This window comes from Scomber scombrus, chromosome 4, assembly GCF_963691925.1.
Source record: "Scomber scombrus chromosome 4, fScoSco1.1, whole genome shotgun sequence".
Classification (NCBI taxonomy): domain Eukaryota; kingdom Metazoa; phylum Chordata; class Actinopteri; order Scombriformes; family Scombridae; genus Scomber; species Scomber scombrus.
In genome coordinates, this window is record NC_084973.1 from 25,105,165 (window position 1) to 25,120,309 (window position 15,145).

At 39.4% G+C, this 15,145-nt stretch overlaps 1 protein-coding gene across 2 annotated transcripts; it reads left to right on the forward strand.

Annotated features, from left to right (window-relative positions):
• The first annotated feature begins 705 nt into the window (after window positions 1-705).
• LOC133979523 (zinc finger protein 462-like) lies at window positions 706-14,145 on the forward strand. 2 transcript variants are annotated; one of them, XM_062418055.1, is made up of 11 exons: window positions 706-820; window positions 2,613-2,683; window positions 2,780-7,599; window positions 7,710-7,999; window positions 8,731-8,852; window positions 9,244-9,378; window positions 9,498-9,741; window positions 10,506-10,648; window positions 10,734-10,957; window positions 11,175-12,450; window positions 13,495-14,145. In XM_062418055.1, exons 2-11 carry the CDS (start codon window positions 2,674-2,676, stop codon window positions 13,635-13,637), a joined length of 7,407 nt encoding a protein of 2,468 aa, XP_062274039.1. In that variant the 5' UTR covers window positions 706-820; window positions 2,613-2,673; the 3' UTR covers window positions 13,638-14,145. The 2 variants fall into 2 exon arrangements, with proteins under 2 accessions (XP_062274039.1, XP_062274040.1); XM_062418056.1 differs by having other exon boundaries at window positions 8,734-8,852.
• Window positions 14,146-15,145: the final 1,000 nt, after the last annotated feature.

Here is a 15,145-nt window from a genome sequence, read left to right on the forward strand (position 1 = left end):
AATTAATTAATTTGAAAGTGTGGGGGGTGGGGGGGCATGTCCCTCCTATCCCCAGTGTGCCATTAACAAAAACAAGACACAATACAAAACATGAATAAATAAATAAATAATGTTACGTTTTGCAGTTTCTTTCACTTGTTAATAGCACCGATGGCTGCTGGTACAAAGCTGTTTTTGTATCGTTTGGTTTTACAAGCAGGGAGCATCTGTAACTCACCATTAAGAGGGTTGGAGTTATATTTTAAAATAGAGCCAGCTATCCTCTGTAATTGTCTGCTGTACAGGCATTCTGGATAAAGCTGAGACTCTACAATCAGTTTGCCCGACCATTTCACGATTTGGTGTAAACAATTTTTGTTTTTGATATATAGGCTATACTATCTGTAGAAATGATGATAAGATTGATGACATTTCATGAACTCAAAGTCTGAATAGAAAGTCAAATATAGTTAACACAGTGCCGATACTGTCCACTGTGGGCGCTATAGAGCAGCGACACGTTTATTTAGTAGCTAATTAAACTTTATACTACTAATACACACATTAAATAAGCCGCCTAAGAATAATAGAGGCAATAATGTCTTTTTCACTGACTGCTTCACACTCCAGTCCAGTAGGTAATACATTAACACAATGAGCTGGAAGAAGTAGAAGCAGAAGAAGAAGCCTACTTCCTCCTTCTCCACTTCTTCTTCTATCGATCACAGAAAGTTTCTACTCGCGGGAAAGATGGCGGAAATGTGCAGTTTCTCCACTTTATTAACACCAGCGACTCAAAACATCACCTTTTAAAAGCCTCGTCCTGTGTTTCTCTCCATTTGTGAGTACGCACCTTTTACGCACTGAGCATTTTAATGAGGTTTTTTGTTGTTGTTGTTGGAAAAAAACGTCGCATCGGTTTTAGCTGTAACATTAAACGGGTCAAGTTCCAGTTAGATAGATGTGTTTTTTATCTCCTCTTTGATTAATATTCACGGAGAAGTTTGTACTGTTAAATCTGAGGCAAAACAAAGCTTTCTGAAGCAATATAAAAACAAGTAATGGTAATAAAATGGCTCACTGTTTTTAAGTATTTGCTAGAGAGTAAATGGCGACACCTACTGGACATTTAATGGTATTACACTTACAATCTGACACCGATATGAAACATTTAGATTATAACACTCACTTGTTACTTCATTAGGGACACCTGTGCAAGCTAATTTTTTTGTTAACATTGTAAAAAAAAAAAAATTTGCTTTATGTTTATTACTGAGGTGGTACTAAGTGGTTTGTGTGCTGGGGATGCATTATAGTGACTGGTGTTCCTAATATTTTGCACCCCTCATGTATGTTAATGGCGTGGACAATCCACCTTTCAATATAATGCACCCATCAAATTGTACAACACAACAGCTCCCAGTATCTCCAACTCCCACTAATGTTTTGTATATATTAATTGTTTATTCTATACAGTATTTAGAGATGTTGTATATTGTATTTTATTTTATTTTTTATCACTTAAGAATACTGTTGTGTCAATTTAGAATTTTCCCTTTAGGGGGATCAGTAAAGTTTCCTATCTACCTACCTATTACACCACCATCACCCACTATGACCTCAGTAATAAACATAAAGCAGAATTATCACCTTTCTGACAATGTCAACAAAAACTGCAGAATTTAAAGCAGATCTGTTGTATTGGATTCAAATGAGATTGCACAGATGTAGTTGATAAATAGGCCAGTGAGTAGGGCTGGGCAATATAATGATATTATATCGATATCGTGATATGAGACAAGATATCTTCTTAGATTTTGGATATCGTAATTTTGCTATATGTCATCAGAGTTGTCTTTTCCTGGTTTAAAAGGCTGCATTACAGTTAAGTATATAATTTTCTGAACTTACCACACTGTTATGTACCTTTTTTACCCACTTTGTCATTATGTCCACATTACTGATGATTATTGATTTGGTCTAAAATATTGTGATATTTGATTTTGTCCATATCGCCCAGCCCTACCAGTGAGTGTCAGTGAGTTTTAATGCTTTTATTGTTGTGTTGTTTGAGAACAAGATATTGTTTCTCTTTAGTTCCAGTCAGTGCAAGTAATAAACTTAAGTACTGTTGTCTATTGTTTGTTTGAGAATGTCTTTAGTGTGCTACATCTGCAGCAGATGCTCCTGTACCTCTTTCCAGTTGACTTGGCAGGAGGGAAAACAGGCCTTAAGAAGGGTGGTGAGGGTCTTTAATGATGAAGGTAGCTCTGCAAATGCATTGCTGCTGATAGACCTCGATCAGGAAGGGGAGAGAGGCACCCGTGACCCTGCTGGTTGTCTTCAAAATCTTGTTTAGCTGCCGTTGCTCGTAGGCCTTGCTGTTCTCAAACCAGGAAGTGAAACTGTAGGTCAGAATGCTTTTGATGGTGCCTTGGTAGATGGTGCTGAGGTTATTAATAAAACTGATCACTTTAAACAGAGACTATTAAGAGCAGTAAGTTTTGTCTGTGTTTCATTGTCTATATGAACCTGCATTTAACATAAAGAGTTATAACAAAGTAAGCAAATCTGTGGCGCTGCTTTTGTAACTTTAACAGTTCAGTAATGTATGTATTTTCTATCTTCTACAGGTGTGTCACTGCTATGATTATATACAGTATGTAATGCTCGGGGTAAAGAGAGGAATGCAAGATGCAAAAAGGTACTTACTACAATGAGTTTTCTGACAATTTTAGGTGTTGTTTCTATGCACTGGATCTAATTAAGTTAACTAAATTCTGTTACTTGCCCTCCTCAGATTCAATGCACTCTACCACTCCTGGTCATATGATGCACAATGAACCTGTCCCTCAAGAATCCCCAGTGAAGTCTTTTCATTGTAGTCACTGTCCACTCAGCTTCAAATCTGAGGTCTTCCTTTTTGAACATCTCAACAATGTGCATGACTACTCTGTGGATGCTTCTCTCAGAGACGCTGGTTTAACTGGGACTAACAAAGCCAGCAATGACAAAAACAGTGACACAACAAGAAGTACCTTTGAATGCCAGCACTGTGATTTTAAAGCTTCTTCTTGGGATGATTATAAAAAACATGAAACGTGTCACAAAGAATCAGTCAATCAGAATGTGAAAGGAAAGACGACATCTGTCATTTCTGCAAACCAGAAAGCTGCAGGGGCAAAAGAGATTTCATCATCAGCTATGTCTACCTCAAAAACTAAATGCACACCCAACTCATCAAGGGACCTGAAAACATATAAGAAGCCATTGCAGACCATCACAAAGTACTTTAAGGCATCTGGATCAAATGGACTATCCGCAGTGAAGTCAACTGATAACCCAACACTTCTAGATGGCACCAGAGATATGCTTATTTTGCAAGAATCCTCTTCAAGCTCCGGCCAAAAGAGCAGTGGGGTTTTTAAAGTCTCTGCAAAGCCCATGATTGATCTCTCCGCAGTGTCTCAGCAGTTCTTGCTAAATGACTACCTTCTAAATGCTGACCTTACACCACCATCGCCTAAGGGACACATCACAGAAGCAGTTTTTAACAATGTTGGCAAAAGGACATGTAATGAAAGCTTAACAAGTTCCCCAGCCAAAAAAGTAAAGATGGCAAGGGAAAGCAAGCAAGACGTATCAAGCAGTGCAGATTTTTCATTTGAAGTTAGTGAGGATGAAGAAGAAAACAGGATTAATCTTGTTAATGGAGACATGGAAAGCCCAAAAGTTTACTTTTGCAAGCACTGTGACTACAGTGATGTGGGCATCCAAGGTGTGTCTACCCATTATCAGAGTGACCACCCTTACGTAAGATATACCTCTGACTACATTGAGGATCCGATTAATCAGAGTGCTACCTTCCGTTGCCTGCACTGTCCGATTGAGTTTGTTAGTGTAGCTAGCCTCAAGAAACACTACACAAAAAATCATCCCGAGGCCCCAAATGTATTCAAGATGCAACTACGTGAACTCCATTTGGTTTTCAAATGTTTTCTGTGTTCCTTTACCATGAATGCATTGAAGGCCTTGAGAAGACATTACAAGGAAAAGCACCCAACACATGAAGTGAATAATGCATTGATGTACTGCAAATATTTGGCAACCGGAAGCCAGGAGGGGTCATCTCAGTTGAATACATGTGAAAAGACTCCTAGTTCAGAAAGGATTTCTACTGAGAGCGTCCCAGTACCATGCGAGGAAGTCAAAAATGCACCCTCATCCCAACATGCTACGTCCAAAGAAGCAGATGTGGCCTTGTTTCAATGCAACAAATGCAAGTTCGGTCATAAGTCAGTTGTTGTTATGCATGTCCACTACCAAAAAAGCCATCCAGAAGAAGCGATCACAATTGACAAAATCAAACAATCTTCTCTTGTCACATCACAGACGACCCCTGAAAAGATGTCAGAGCCTCAAAAGTCTGTGATAATAACAGACAGAAAGAAAATCTCAGATTCTCCGATTCAGGAAACAAAAGAGAAAGATAAGATGCCACGACAGACGATTTCAGTTGCTCAGATAAATCACTCGCCAGAAACTTCAAAGACTCATTCAGAGTCTCCCAAAACCAAGAAAGTGGAATCTGCAGGGGACAGAACACCTGCCAAACGAGACAGGAAAATGTCTACTGAAATGGACAGTGTATCCCCCACTTCACCAAATGCAGTGTTTTACTGCCAGTTTTGCAGTTATTCAAGTACCAAAATAAAAAGCGTTGTTTGTCATCACAATGCAAAACATTCTTTACACACACAAGTAGGTATTCAAGAGATCGTAAAGTATAGCGCTGAGTTTCGGAAGAAAAAACTTCAAAATGAAGCTAAAGCCACAGCAAATGCATCATTATCTACTTCAGTGACAAAGTGTCATGCTTTTGCCCGTGCAGAGGACTTGTTTTACTGCCAAAAGTGCAACTATGGAAATCCATCTGTAAAAGGAGTAACAACCCATCAATCCAAATTGCACACAGGCTGTAAGTTTAGCACTGAATCTGTTATTGAGTATACAACTTTGATTCGTGATCAAATTCAAAAATCCAAATCTCAAGCAAAGGAGTCCTCTATTTCTACTGGTCTACCTCTTCCTCTTTTGAATGAAGGCGATGAACATATGTTTTTCTGCCACTTTTGCAACTATCGGCAAAGTACCGTGAACCGTATAGTGCATCATTACTCCAAAACGCATCGTGGATTTGTGTCAAAGGCTAAACAAATCCGTCTGCATACTTCTATGGTTCTTGAACAGACAAAGAAATTGCTTCTGAAAGCAGCTGCAAACCAAGAAGTCGATCAGACACCCGTTGAAGAAAAGATAAAGAAAAAGGAAAAAACAAAGGGGCCTGGCAAATCCTCTTCAGTGTCACTGTCGTCCTCAAAGAAGGCCTCACAAGCACAGAAGACCCTTCAGTGTCCTAGATGCGCATACATCACTCAACATGTGTATCTTTTGAGGCGACATACGCGGAAGATCCACGTGTCACATTGCTCAGTTTCAAAAGTTTCAAACGTGGGTTTTAAACAAGGAAATTTACAGTCAGGGCATCACTGTGAATTCTGTGTTTTTTCCCACAAAAAAGCAACGATATTGTATAAGCACTACCAGGAAAAACACCCAGGTCGTAGACCATGCCATGACCTCATAACTGCTAGGTTAAATGTCGGTCCTGAAACATCCACTCCTCTAAGATCTGGAGAAAATGAAACAAAAATATATCCATGCAGAGCATGTTCATTTAAAGGTCGCTCAGTGTCGGGTATCACAGACCACTACCGTGCTGTTCATCCTTGGTCTGTGAAAGAAGATGGCTCAGTCTTGGATGTCATCAACAGAAAGAAGCCAAGTGCAAAAAAGAAGATGGAAGACCGCAGTGAAATATCTGGGTCATTTGAAACCTACCAAGTGCCTCTTGAATTTGACAACTCACTTGATTCACCTCAAAAAGCAACAGAATCTTCCACAGAGCTCAAATGCCCTCACTGCCCAGCGCGGTTTCATGCCTATCATAGTCTCAAAACTCACCTTGGAGAACACAGACAAAATGTAACTGAAGAAGAACTGCAAGAAGAGCAACTACAAGTCCAGACAAATGTGCATATCTTTAAATGTCCACATTGTAGCTACGTGAATACCAATTGTGAAGAAGTTCTCTGTCACTGTCTGAAGAAGCATCCTAGCCTTGAATCCAGTGCAGACAGTCTTCATGTCGATGAAGCACATTTGCACCTTCAGAAGGGCTGTTCGAAAGGAACAGATCCTGATGGCATGTTGAGATATAGTGGGTACATGTGTAAAACCTGCCCGCAGATCCATTCAACGCTAGAGGAGCTGAGCAAGCACTGTGAGGAAGACCATAATCAAAGTGTGCCAAACCCACCCAAACCAGCACAGCAATCTAAGACCCACAGCACTCAGGGATCAGTAAAGCAAGGTTTCTCTTTTAAGAAGAAAACACATGCAGTGATCGGTTGTCAGTTCTGCTTTTATAAATGCACCACAAAAGTTGCTCTCCGTCAGCATATGCACACTTACCACAACAATACACCTGCTTCATCAGCTCAGGATTGTGCATACAAATGCATACTTTGTTCCAAATCCTTTTTCCAGAGAAGGTGTCTTGGATATCATTATACTAGGATACATGGAAAAGATGCCTTCCACAAATACTATGCACCAGTATACCACACTGTTCTCAAGAAGTCAGCAACTACATCTCCAGATCATCCTTCAAGCCACATGGCAGAAAATACTTCAGATGCATCTCAATCCAGCACAGCGACAGAAGAAAACAAAAAAAATGTCTTCAAGTGTCCAAAGTGTCCCTACGTGAATGCTTGCACCCATGGAATTCTCACTCACTGCCAAATGAGCCATCCAGCCGTCGTAGCCAGGGCAGATGAACTGAAAACAACTGAAATACTTGTAACCAACATGGTTGGTTGTAAGCTGGGAAAAAGCAGTAATGAAAGAGGGTATATGTGTAAAATATGTCCACAAATTCATGCATCATTGAAGAAGCTGAAAATCCATTTAGAAATGGACCATGGAAAGGAGGCCTCCCACAAACCCAACGCCAAAGTGTACCACCAAATATGCAACATGCCACAACCACCACCGCTAGTGCAACACAAGTTTAAGTGTGACATGTGTACCTATTCAGGAGCAAGGCGAAGGTACCTGTGGAGACACTATAAAGTGATTCACAAGCTTGATGCACTTGCCACAAGCAGGCAGCTTGAAAAGTATAATAAACTAGGAACAAAGGTCAGTTACCTGCCTGAAGCTGAACCAGATTCTGAGGAAAGTGGACAAATTAAATGTAAAAAGTGTCCCAACTTATTCTTTTACTCATTAGAGCTGCTTAGTGCCCACTATAGTACCTTTCACAGCTCAGATTGCAAATTGGACTTCACTGTGTTATATCCAGTATCAAAAAAACATAAAGCGATTTACAAATGTTGCCACTGCAAGAAACGGTTGAATGGAATTGCAAAGCTGTGTGTCCACATGGATTACCACAAGAGGAAGAAAACAACGGAAAATGCTGCAGAGGAAATGGCTGCAAGGACAGAGGCATCACTTGTTGATACGATCACACCAGAGGTCAAGTCCACTGAGGTAAGTTTACTCTGCCCATATGTTCATTTGCATTTATGATCCATTGCTACTATCCTTGGTCTACATTTTACATTTAAAATGTATTTAACATCGCTGTGTTTCGTTTTCAGCTCTGTGAGCAAGATGAACTGCCCACGTTAGAAACTGTGGAGGAGCCAGACCAAAGCAATGTGACTTTGCCGACAAGTCCCTTGTCATCACCTTCAAAACCAGCTGATGTGGAGGAGCCAGAGCCAGAGCCAGAGCCAGAGCCAGAATCAAGAGAAGACAAACATACTTGCAAACAGTGTGCTCAGACATTCATGTCACTGAAAGGTTTGCGTTGCCATGAACGCAGCCATGCAGCTGTGGCGGCCATCAAGAAACTGGACAACCTGCCTACCTCAGCTTTAAAGCACACGTAAGAGGAACTTTGAAACTTTGGTGATAAGCATTGTGGAATTAGGGCCAATGGGGAAGAAGGTTTTATACAAGACCGGTCAGCATGTAGAAGCATTTCAACACCAGAGTCGGTCTTAAAACAACAGTCAGGTGTCCATATGGACATTGAAACAGGTTTTATTATTTGTAATCAGTTCTCCTGTTCATACTGAACATTACAAGACCCCATCCTAATTCACCTCTAATGTAAGTGATGAGAGGAGAAAAAGTCAGTCCTTCTGTAAAAAGACATCAAGACAGTACTTTCTTTTTAGCAAAAAATGTCATTGTTCTGTCTCCTTGTTGAGCTGCAGGGGAGAGATACTTACACAAAGAGTGAATTTCATATTTAAAAAATCTAACGCTTATGAATTGAATAAAGCAGACTGCTAAAGCCTGACTGTAAAACTTACACTAGAAGCACCATTAGGACATGAAGGTCAGTAAGAATAATAACCGCAAGTAATGTTCACATGATACATGAGTATTGTTTTAGGACGGATACAAATATATAATATTAAACTATCCTTTAATACTATCACAGTGTAATTAATAAAGAACTATTCATACTTTGCTGAACACTATATTTTTAATATATTAAGTGAAAAATACATCACATGTACGTGATGTCCTTTATATCCAGAACCCCAACTATAAATGTGGTTGTTAAGCTATCTGATCACATGTGACTGAATGTTTTTTTAATTTCAGCAGTATTGACAAATACGTTGTGTTCAAGTCTGGGACGCGGAGGCCTTTCCAGTGTAGCATCTGTCACTATCGGGCGACTGTCATGGCCCTGTGGAACAATCATTTTATCAAAAACCATCAAGGTGAGCATCTGCATCTTACGTAAAACTACACAACAAGGCTGTTGGAAGTGGTTTCTTGGTAATCTTGAGATACAGTGTTTTTAAAACAAGCTGTTACAGGTTAGCAGTATGCATGAAAGCTGTTGTTCTCTGGTGTTGTTTCTCCAAGCTGGTTCTGATCATGATGGTTTCTTACCAGCGTGTAATACAGTGATGATTTAAAAACGGGCTATTGCAGACACATTTAAAAGCACTTAAAAGGCCAGTTATGACCAATATAGCAACTAGACTGGAAGAATCCTGAGAAATCTGATCGTAAACCTGCACAGGTTACTCAGCACTTTCATCTAGATATTTCATGTGAAGTTTATCTCTGTCTCGTTCCATGTATGTACTGTTTCCACATGCACAGATATCATTATGAATCCTGCTGAGACTGACAACCAAGATACGGAGAACACTCAGACGGCTGAGAAGGAGACCCCTAATTCATCAGAGGGACTGAACAATTTGCCTGAACCTGATGAAGAACTGGAAATTGGTGAAAGCAAGTCATCCCTCTCATGTTTTATAACTAATAATATATAGAAATGCCAAAACCTGTAATATGCACTCTTTTGCATTAGCAGCCATATTGAGAGAAGATGTATTGTTGTACTTTGACAGAATCAATGTACTTGGAGCCCCCAGATGTGCAGCGGCAGTTGAACCACTTCAGCTTGATGGCAGAGGCTGGGGCCTCATCTAAAGCGAACGTACAAGACCCCAAGTTGCCTGTGAGCGGTCTACTTCACTGCGAGTTCTGCAATTTTACCACTGAACATTCATCTAGTATACGACGACACCTCCTAAATCGACATGGAAAGAAGATGCTCAGGTGTAAAGACTGCAACTTCTTCACTGGTTTGAAGTAAGTCACAACCACTGAGGTAATCTGTTACTTTCACTGGTATTTCTTAGTACGTTTTCAGTGTTTTGCCAAAAACCAACAACATAAATGTGCTGTCATAAGTACTAAACCTTAAATTATATTCAGTGGACAGGGCATGCCCAAAAATGGCACAATGAAAAGTCACCAGTGTAAATTGGTAAAATACATGCACATTGTTCTAGGGACAGCCTAAAAAATGATTGTAATTACTGTGTTTCTCAAAGACTCGCTACACTGTAGAAAATGTTTTCTTTAGTTCGTACCAAAAAGAGTACAACATTTCGAGCTAATCTTTTCAGGCCAATCTTGAAACGTTGTACCCTTTTTGATGTAATAAAGAATATTTCTAAAGAACATTTTACAGTATTGTGATACTGGAAAGACAACCCACAAAAAGGTGGGCAACTTGGGAAGTTTATTTGTACCAGAAATTGAGTCGTTGTATGTCTCAAATGCTTTCTTACTTACTTACTAACTTAAATGTAACTGAAAATTGAAAATTACATATTTGTTCAAAAAAATGACTGAAATGATTAATTGTTTTTTTAAATTGTTGCAGTTCTTCATACCAATTTTATTCAGTAATTGATCGTTATTGGAATGCAGCCATGGATTGAATACATATGGAACTCATGTGTACACATTTTTCAGATACCAAACTGAATTCTTTGTTTCTCACATTAGTAAGTCACATTTTGCAAGTGTCATACTTCTCCCTCACTTGTTCTTCTTCTCTTCATTAGGAAAAATATGGATATGCACATTGAGACGGGCCATTCTACCTTCGAGTCCGAGGCCACTCATCAGAAAGACCTTCGCTGCCCTTTCTGCCTCTACCAGACCAAGAACAAGAACAACATGATCGACCACATCATCTTGCATCGTGGTGAGTTGGGCTCTGGACAGGATTCAGTGCCCCACCTGTTATTTTTCATGTTATATTCAGTCTTTTTTTTCTCTTTTGCTTTCAGAGGAGCGTGTTGTGCCAATTGAGGTGCGTCGCCCGAAGCTGTCACGCTACCTTCAAGGCATCGTCTTCCGATGTCACAAGTGCACTTTTACAAGCGCTAGTGCTGAAAACCTGCATTTGCACATGAAGAGGCACGATGACATCAAACCTTACAAGTGCCGACTGTGCTACTTTGACTGCACTCAGCTATGCAACTTGGAAGCGCACCTGTGTGATAAGCACCAGGTGAGTATTTCTAATCAACCCCTCTGTGCACTGCTGGAATTCCTTTGTGTCAGAAGGAATGATACAAGCACATCTTCAGTAGCTGATTTGACTATTTCTCATATAAAAATAGTTCTCCATTGATGCTTAAGAAATTTAGAGAGTATGATGTGGTGCACATGGAATTCCCTGTAAGTTATTGCATATATATATTTTGATTTCTTTTTCTTTTGTGCAGGTTGTGAGGAATCATGCACTTGTGGGTCAGGTCAGCCTTGATCAACTAGAGGCAAGAGATGGTAGGGCGCCAGAAGAAGAGGAGGAGGAAGAACCTGTGTCTAACTTGGAGAACAACAATGAGGTTGAAGATGTAGAAACAGAGGAGTTAGTTATGGACTGTAATGAAGTTTCAGATGACACACATGCCAAGAACCCTGCAGTAAATGTCCTAAGGGAGAACATGAAACTACAGATAGTACAACCACATCAGCCGCAAAGGCAGGGCAGCAGAAAAGCTAATGCAAAAAGTCTCACCAGGTACGCTGCATTTAACCTTAACCTTCCGTTTAAAAACAGTGCAAACCCAAACGCTGCTGTCCCAGAGAAGCACGGGCAGGACCCACAGGAACGAACACAGAATGAGATGAGCTTGCCTGACGCTGCAAAAAGACAAGGGATCGAAAAAAGAGCAGAACCAAAAGTGGCAGAAGGGAACAGTGCAGATGTGCATTTTGTGGATTGCAGTTATCCAGAGAAAGAGAGGCAGATGAGTGAAAAGCAGCTCAGAGGAAGTATAGACAGCAGAAAAATGGCAATGCAAAAAAGAGAAGAGGCAGCAGAGGGGAGACTAGCTGGAAAAGCACAGGCACGCAAGCTCCAAATGAAGGCGCTTCAGGATAGAACGTCGAACATTGAGGAGAAGGTCGAGGACGACATACTGCGTCATATTCTACTGCTCGACGATGATGGCAGCATCCGCCGAACACCCAAGAAGGCCGGTTATGATAGACTGGTTAAGATCGAGCAGGACATTGAAAATGAAGTTGTAGAAAATGTTCTTAGTCAGATCATTTTACTCAATGAAGAGGACAGCATCACTTTGGCCCAACACCCAAAAAAACACCCTGAAGATACAACTGCGGTAACTCCAAAGAAGAGTCAAGAGTGTTTCACAGCTGAGAGACATTTGCTGAATCTGACACCCAACAGTGCACAAGTTAAGATGAGCCGTAAGAAACGAGTAGATAAGGTTTCACACTGTAAAGAAGAACACGTGCACAATCAGACAAACTGTGAGAAGCTTGATTATGGAGCAATGCCTGTACTTGAGAAAGAACCTCTAAATGAGGAACCTCTCACACGCTGCAAAGAGGAAGAAGAAGGTGGTCGTTTGGAGCAGAGGCAGGACAGAGGAGACAAGGTCATCACTGAAAACAACAAGAGTCGATTCAAGGATTGGGAACATGCGGAGGGAAGCATGATGCAGGAAGCTGACAACCCATGTGTGTCCAAAGGTGAGAAACTGAACTGATCACAGTGATCAGTGAAAGAGCAACACGCAATATCGTGTCCGTGTACAACGATGGTCACTTGACATTTGTATCCTACAAATATTTGCTCAGTTTGGACATTACAAACACAGATTCACTGTTAGTAATTATTCTAATGTTTCATCACCATTTTTAGTACATTATCATTAGCCAGACTACAAATTGCAGTGTCACCATCAACACCGTTTTCAGTTTGTGAACTCTCATTAATATTTGTTTATTACCCGAATCACAATCAATCAAGAATCGAAAAGGTTCCAGTTTTACCTTGTGAGGATTTGCCTAATAATACCATACTATACCATACCATGTCATACCATACATACTATACCACACTATACTTTACCATACTATACCATGTCATACTAAACCGCACCGCACTGTACTGTACTGTACTATACTTTACTATACTATACTTTACCATACATACTATACCACACTATACTATACTGTACCCTATTATACTATACTATACCATGTCATACTATACCGCACTGTACTGTACTATACTATACTATACTTTACCATACTATACCATACCATACATACTATACCACACTATACTATACTGTACCATATTATACTATACTATACTATACCATGTCATACTATACTATACTGTACCGTACTATACTTTACTATACTATAGGCAAGGCAAGGTAAGGCGGCTTTATTTATATAGTGCATTTCATACACAATGGCAACTCAATGTGCTTTACATAAAACAAACATTTAACAGTAATAATTGGAAACAAAAAATATAAAAACATGCAATTTGAGAAATAAACTCAATAAAAATACTGAGTAGTTTCAACCTCAATTGCATCTCTGTGGGTTTTGTATTTAATAGCATTTGGAGAGGCACACAGCAGCAAATACTGTTAAATGGTGGAAATAAACTATTAGTAGACAACACCTTGCACTTGATGATAATAATTGTGATTTGAAGCCCTAGTTAGGCTTAATAAAATAGCTCATGACATAACTTTCATTGTTCTTGTCCTTCAGGTGCCGTTACAGCTGTGGACGGAGCAGCTGAAGTCCGACACTCAGCGGTTACTGAGAAAAAACTGTTTACTTGTGGGTTTTGTGGACGAAACCTCACGAACAGCTGTGAACTGGAGCGTCACATCCTGCGACACGGACTGTAACAGTTTTCCTTTTACGTGACGGATATTAGAAGCAGCTTTCATCGTCTATATCTGCGTGGAAAGCCGGATTTTGTTTTCAAAGGCTGTCCTCGACTCTCTTAACTATACTTTGTATTTTCAACCAACTATTAATGAATACAATTTTCATGTTTTTATAGATTTTAAGAATTTTGTAATTGAATGTTTTTCATATTTTACGGTTCTGTTGATTCAAATGTCTTTACACTGTGAACTATTGTTGCATATAAACGTTTTTTTTCATCATCCTGTTCATACCAAGAACTGGACCGACCTCATTAGCACTGACTGTAGAAATACTTGTGTTGCCTTCAGGTGCTGCTGGGTGTGCTTTTGAATATGAGTTGTGTGTGCATTGCTGTTGAGCAGGAAGCTGTAATAACATTTTTTTGTTTGATATTGTATTTAAAAAACAGGATCTCTTTTATTAATTTTTTTTTTTTTAATATGTCATTCCATTTTGTTTTGAATAAACTGAAATTGTGTTTGACTTGCTGAATCTTGTCCTCATTTTACTGTTTGGATATGTAGTATACTGCCTCTGAAACTGCAGGCAACCATATACCCAACAAACTACGGTCGTGTTACTATTATAATAATTACATTATTATTAATAGTTGCTTATGAATAAAACAGCTAGATGTGTAGGCATCTGCACTGAAAATGTTTCCTAGTGACTTGGGCACATACATTTTCCTGATACTGAATTCTTTTAAAAATAATAATTTTTAGGTATTACCTGTGAGCTGTTTTTTTTCTTGATAGTTGATTTTATGATCTTACAGATGTCTGCTGCCTTTCTGGAGTGATACAATCTTTGCGTGTGTAAAGCTATGTGACTGAAACATAGGAATTAGATAGTGGTGGAAGAAGTATTCAGATCCTTAAGTAAAAGTACCAAAACAGCAATGTAAAAATACTCCATCATAACTAAAAGTCCTGCATTAAAATCATACCGAAATAAAAGTACATAAGTATTATGAGCTTGATGTAGTTAAAGTATTACAGTAAAAGTAGTGGTTTGGTCCCTCTGATATATTATTATATATGTCTTCATTAGATTATTAATAGTGAAGCATCAGTGTTAGAGCAACGCGTTACTGCTGTAGCTGCTGGAGGTGGAGCTAGTTTACACTACTTTATATACTGTTAGCTAGTTTAGTCCAGTGGTTCCCAACCTAAGGGTCGGGCCCCTCCAAAGTGTCAGCAGGTAAATGTGAGGGGTCATGAGATGATTAATGGGAGAGGGAAGACATTTTTGACTTTTTCTCTAATCTTTGATTTTTGGTGAAATATTGGATCATTTGAACATTTATTGAAATTAAACCATGTGAGAAGTTTAGAGGGAAAATCTGTATTTGGTGGAGCTGTTAACAACTCATAGACATCTGAAATGTGACCCCGACTACACACTGTTTTTTTTAAAGACGTCAAAAGCCAGAAAGGTTGGAAACCACTGGCTTCATCTTTAACAATGTGTTGTATTTTAA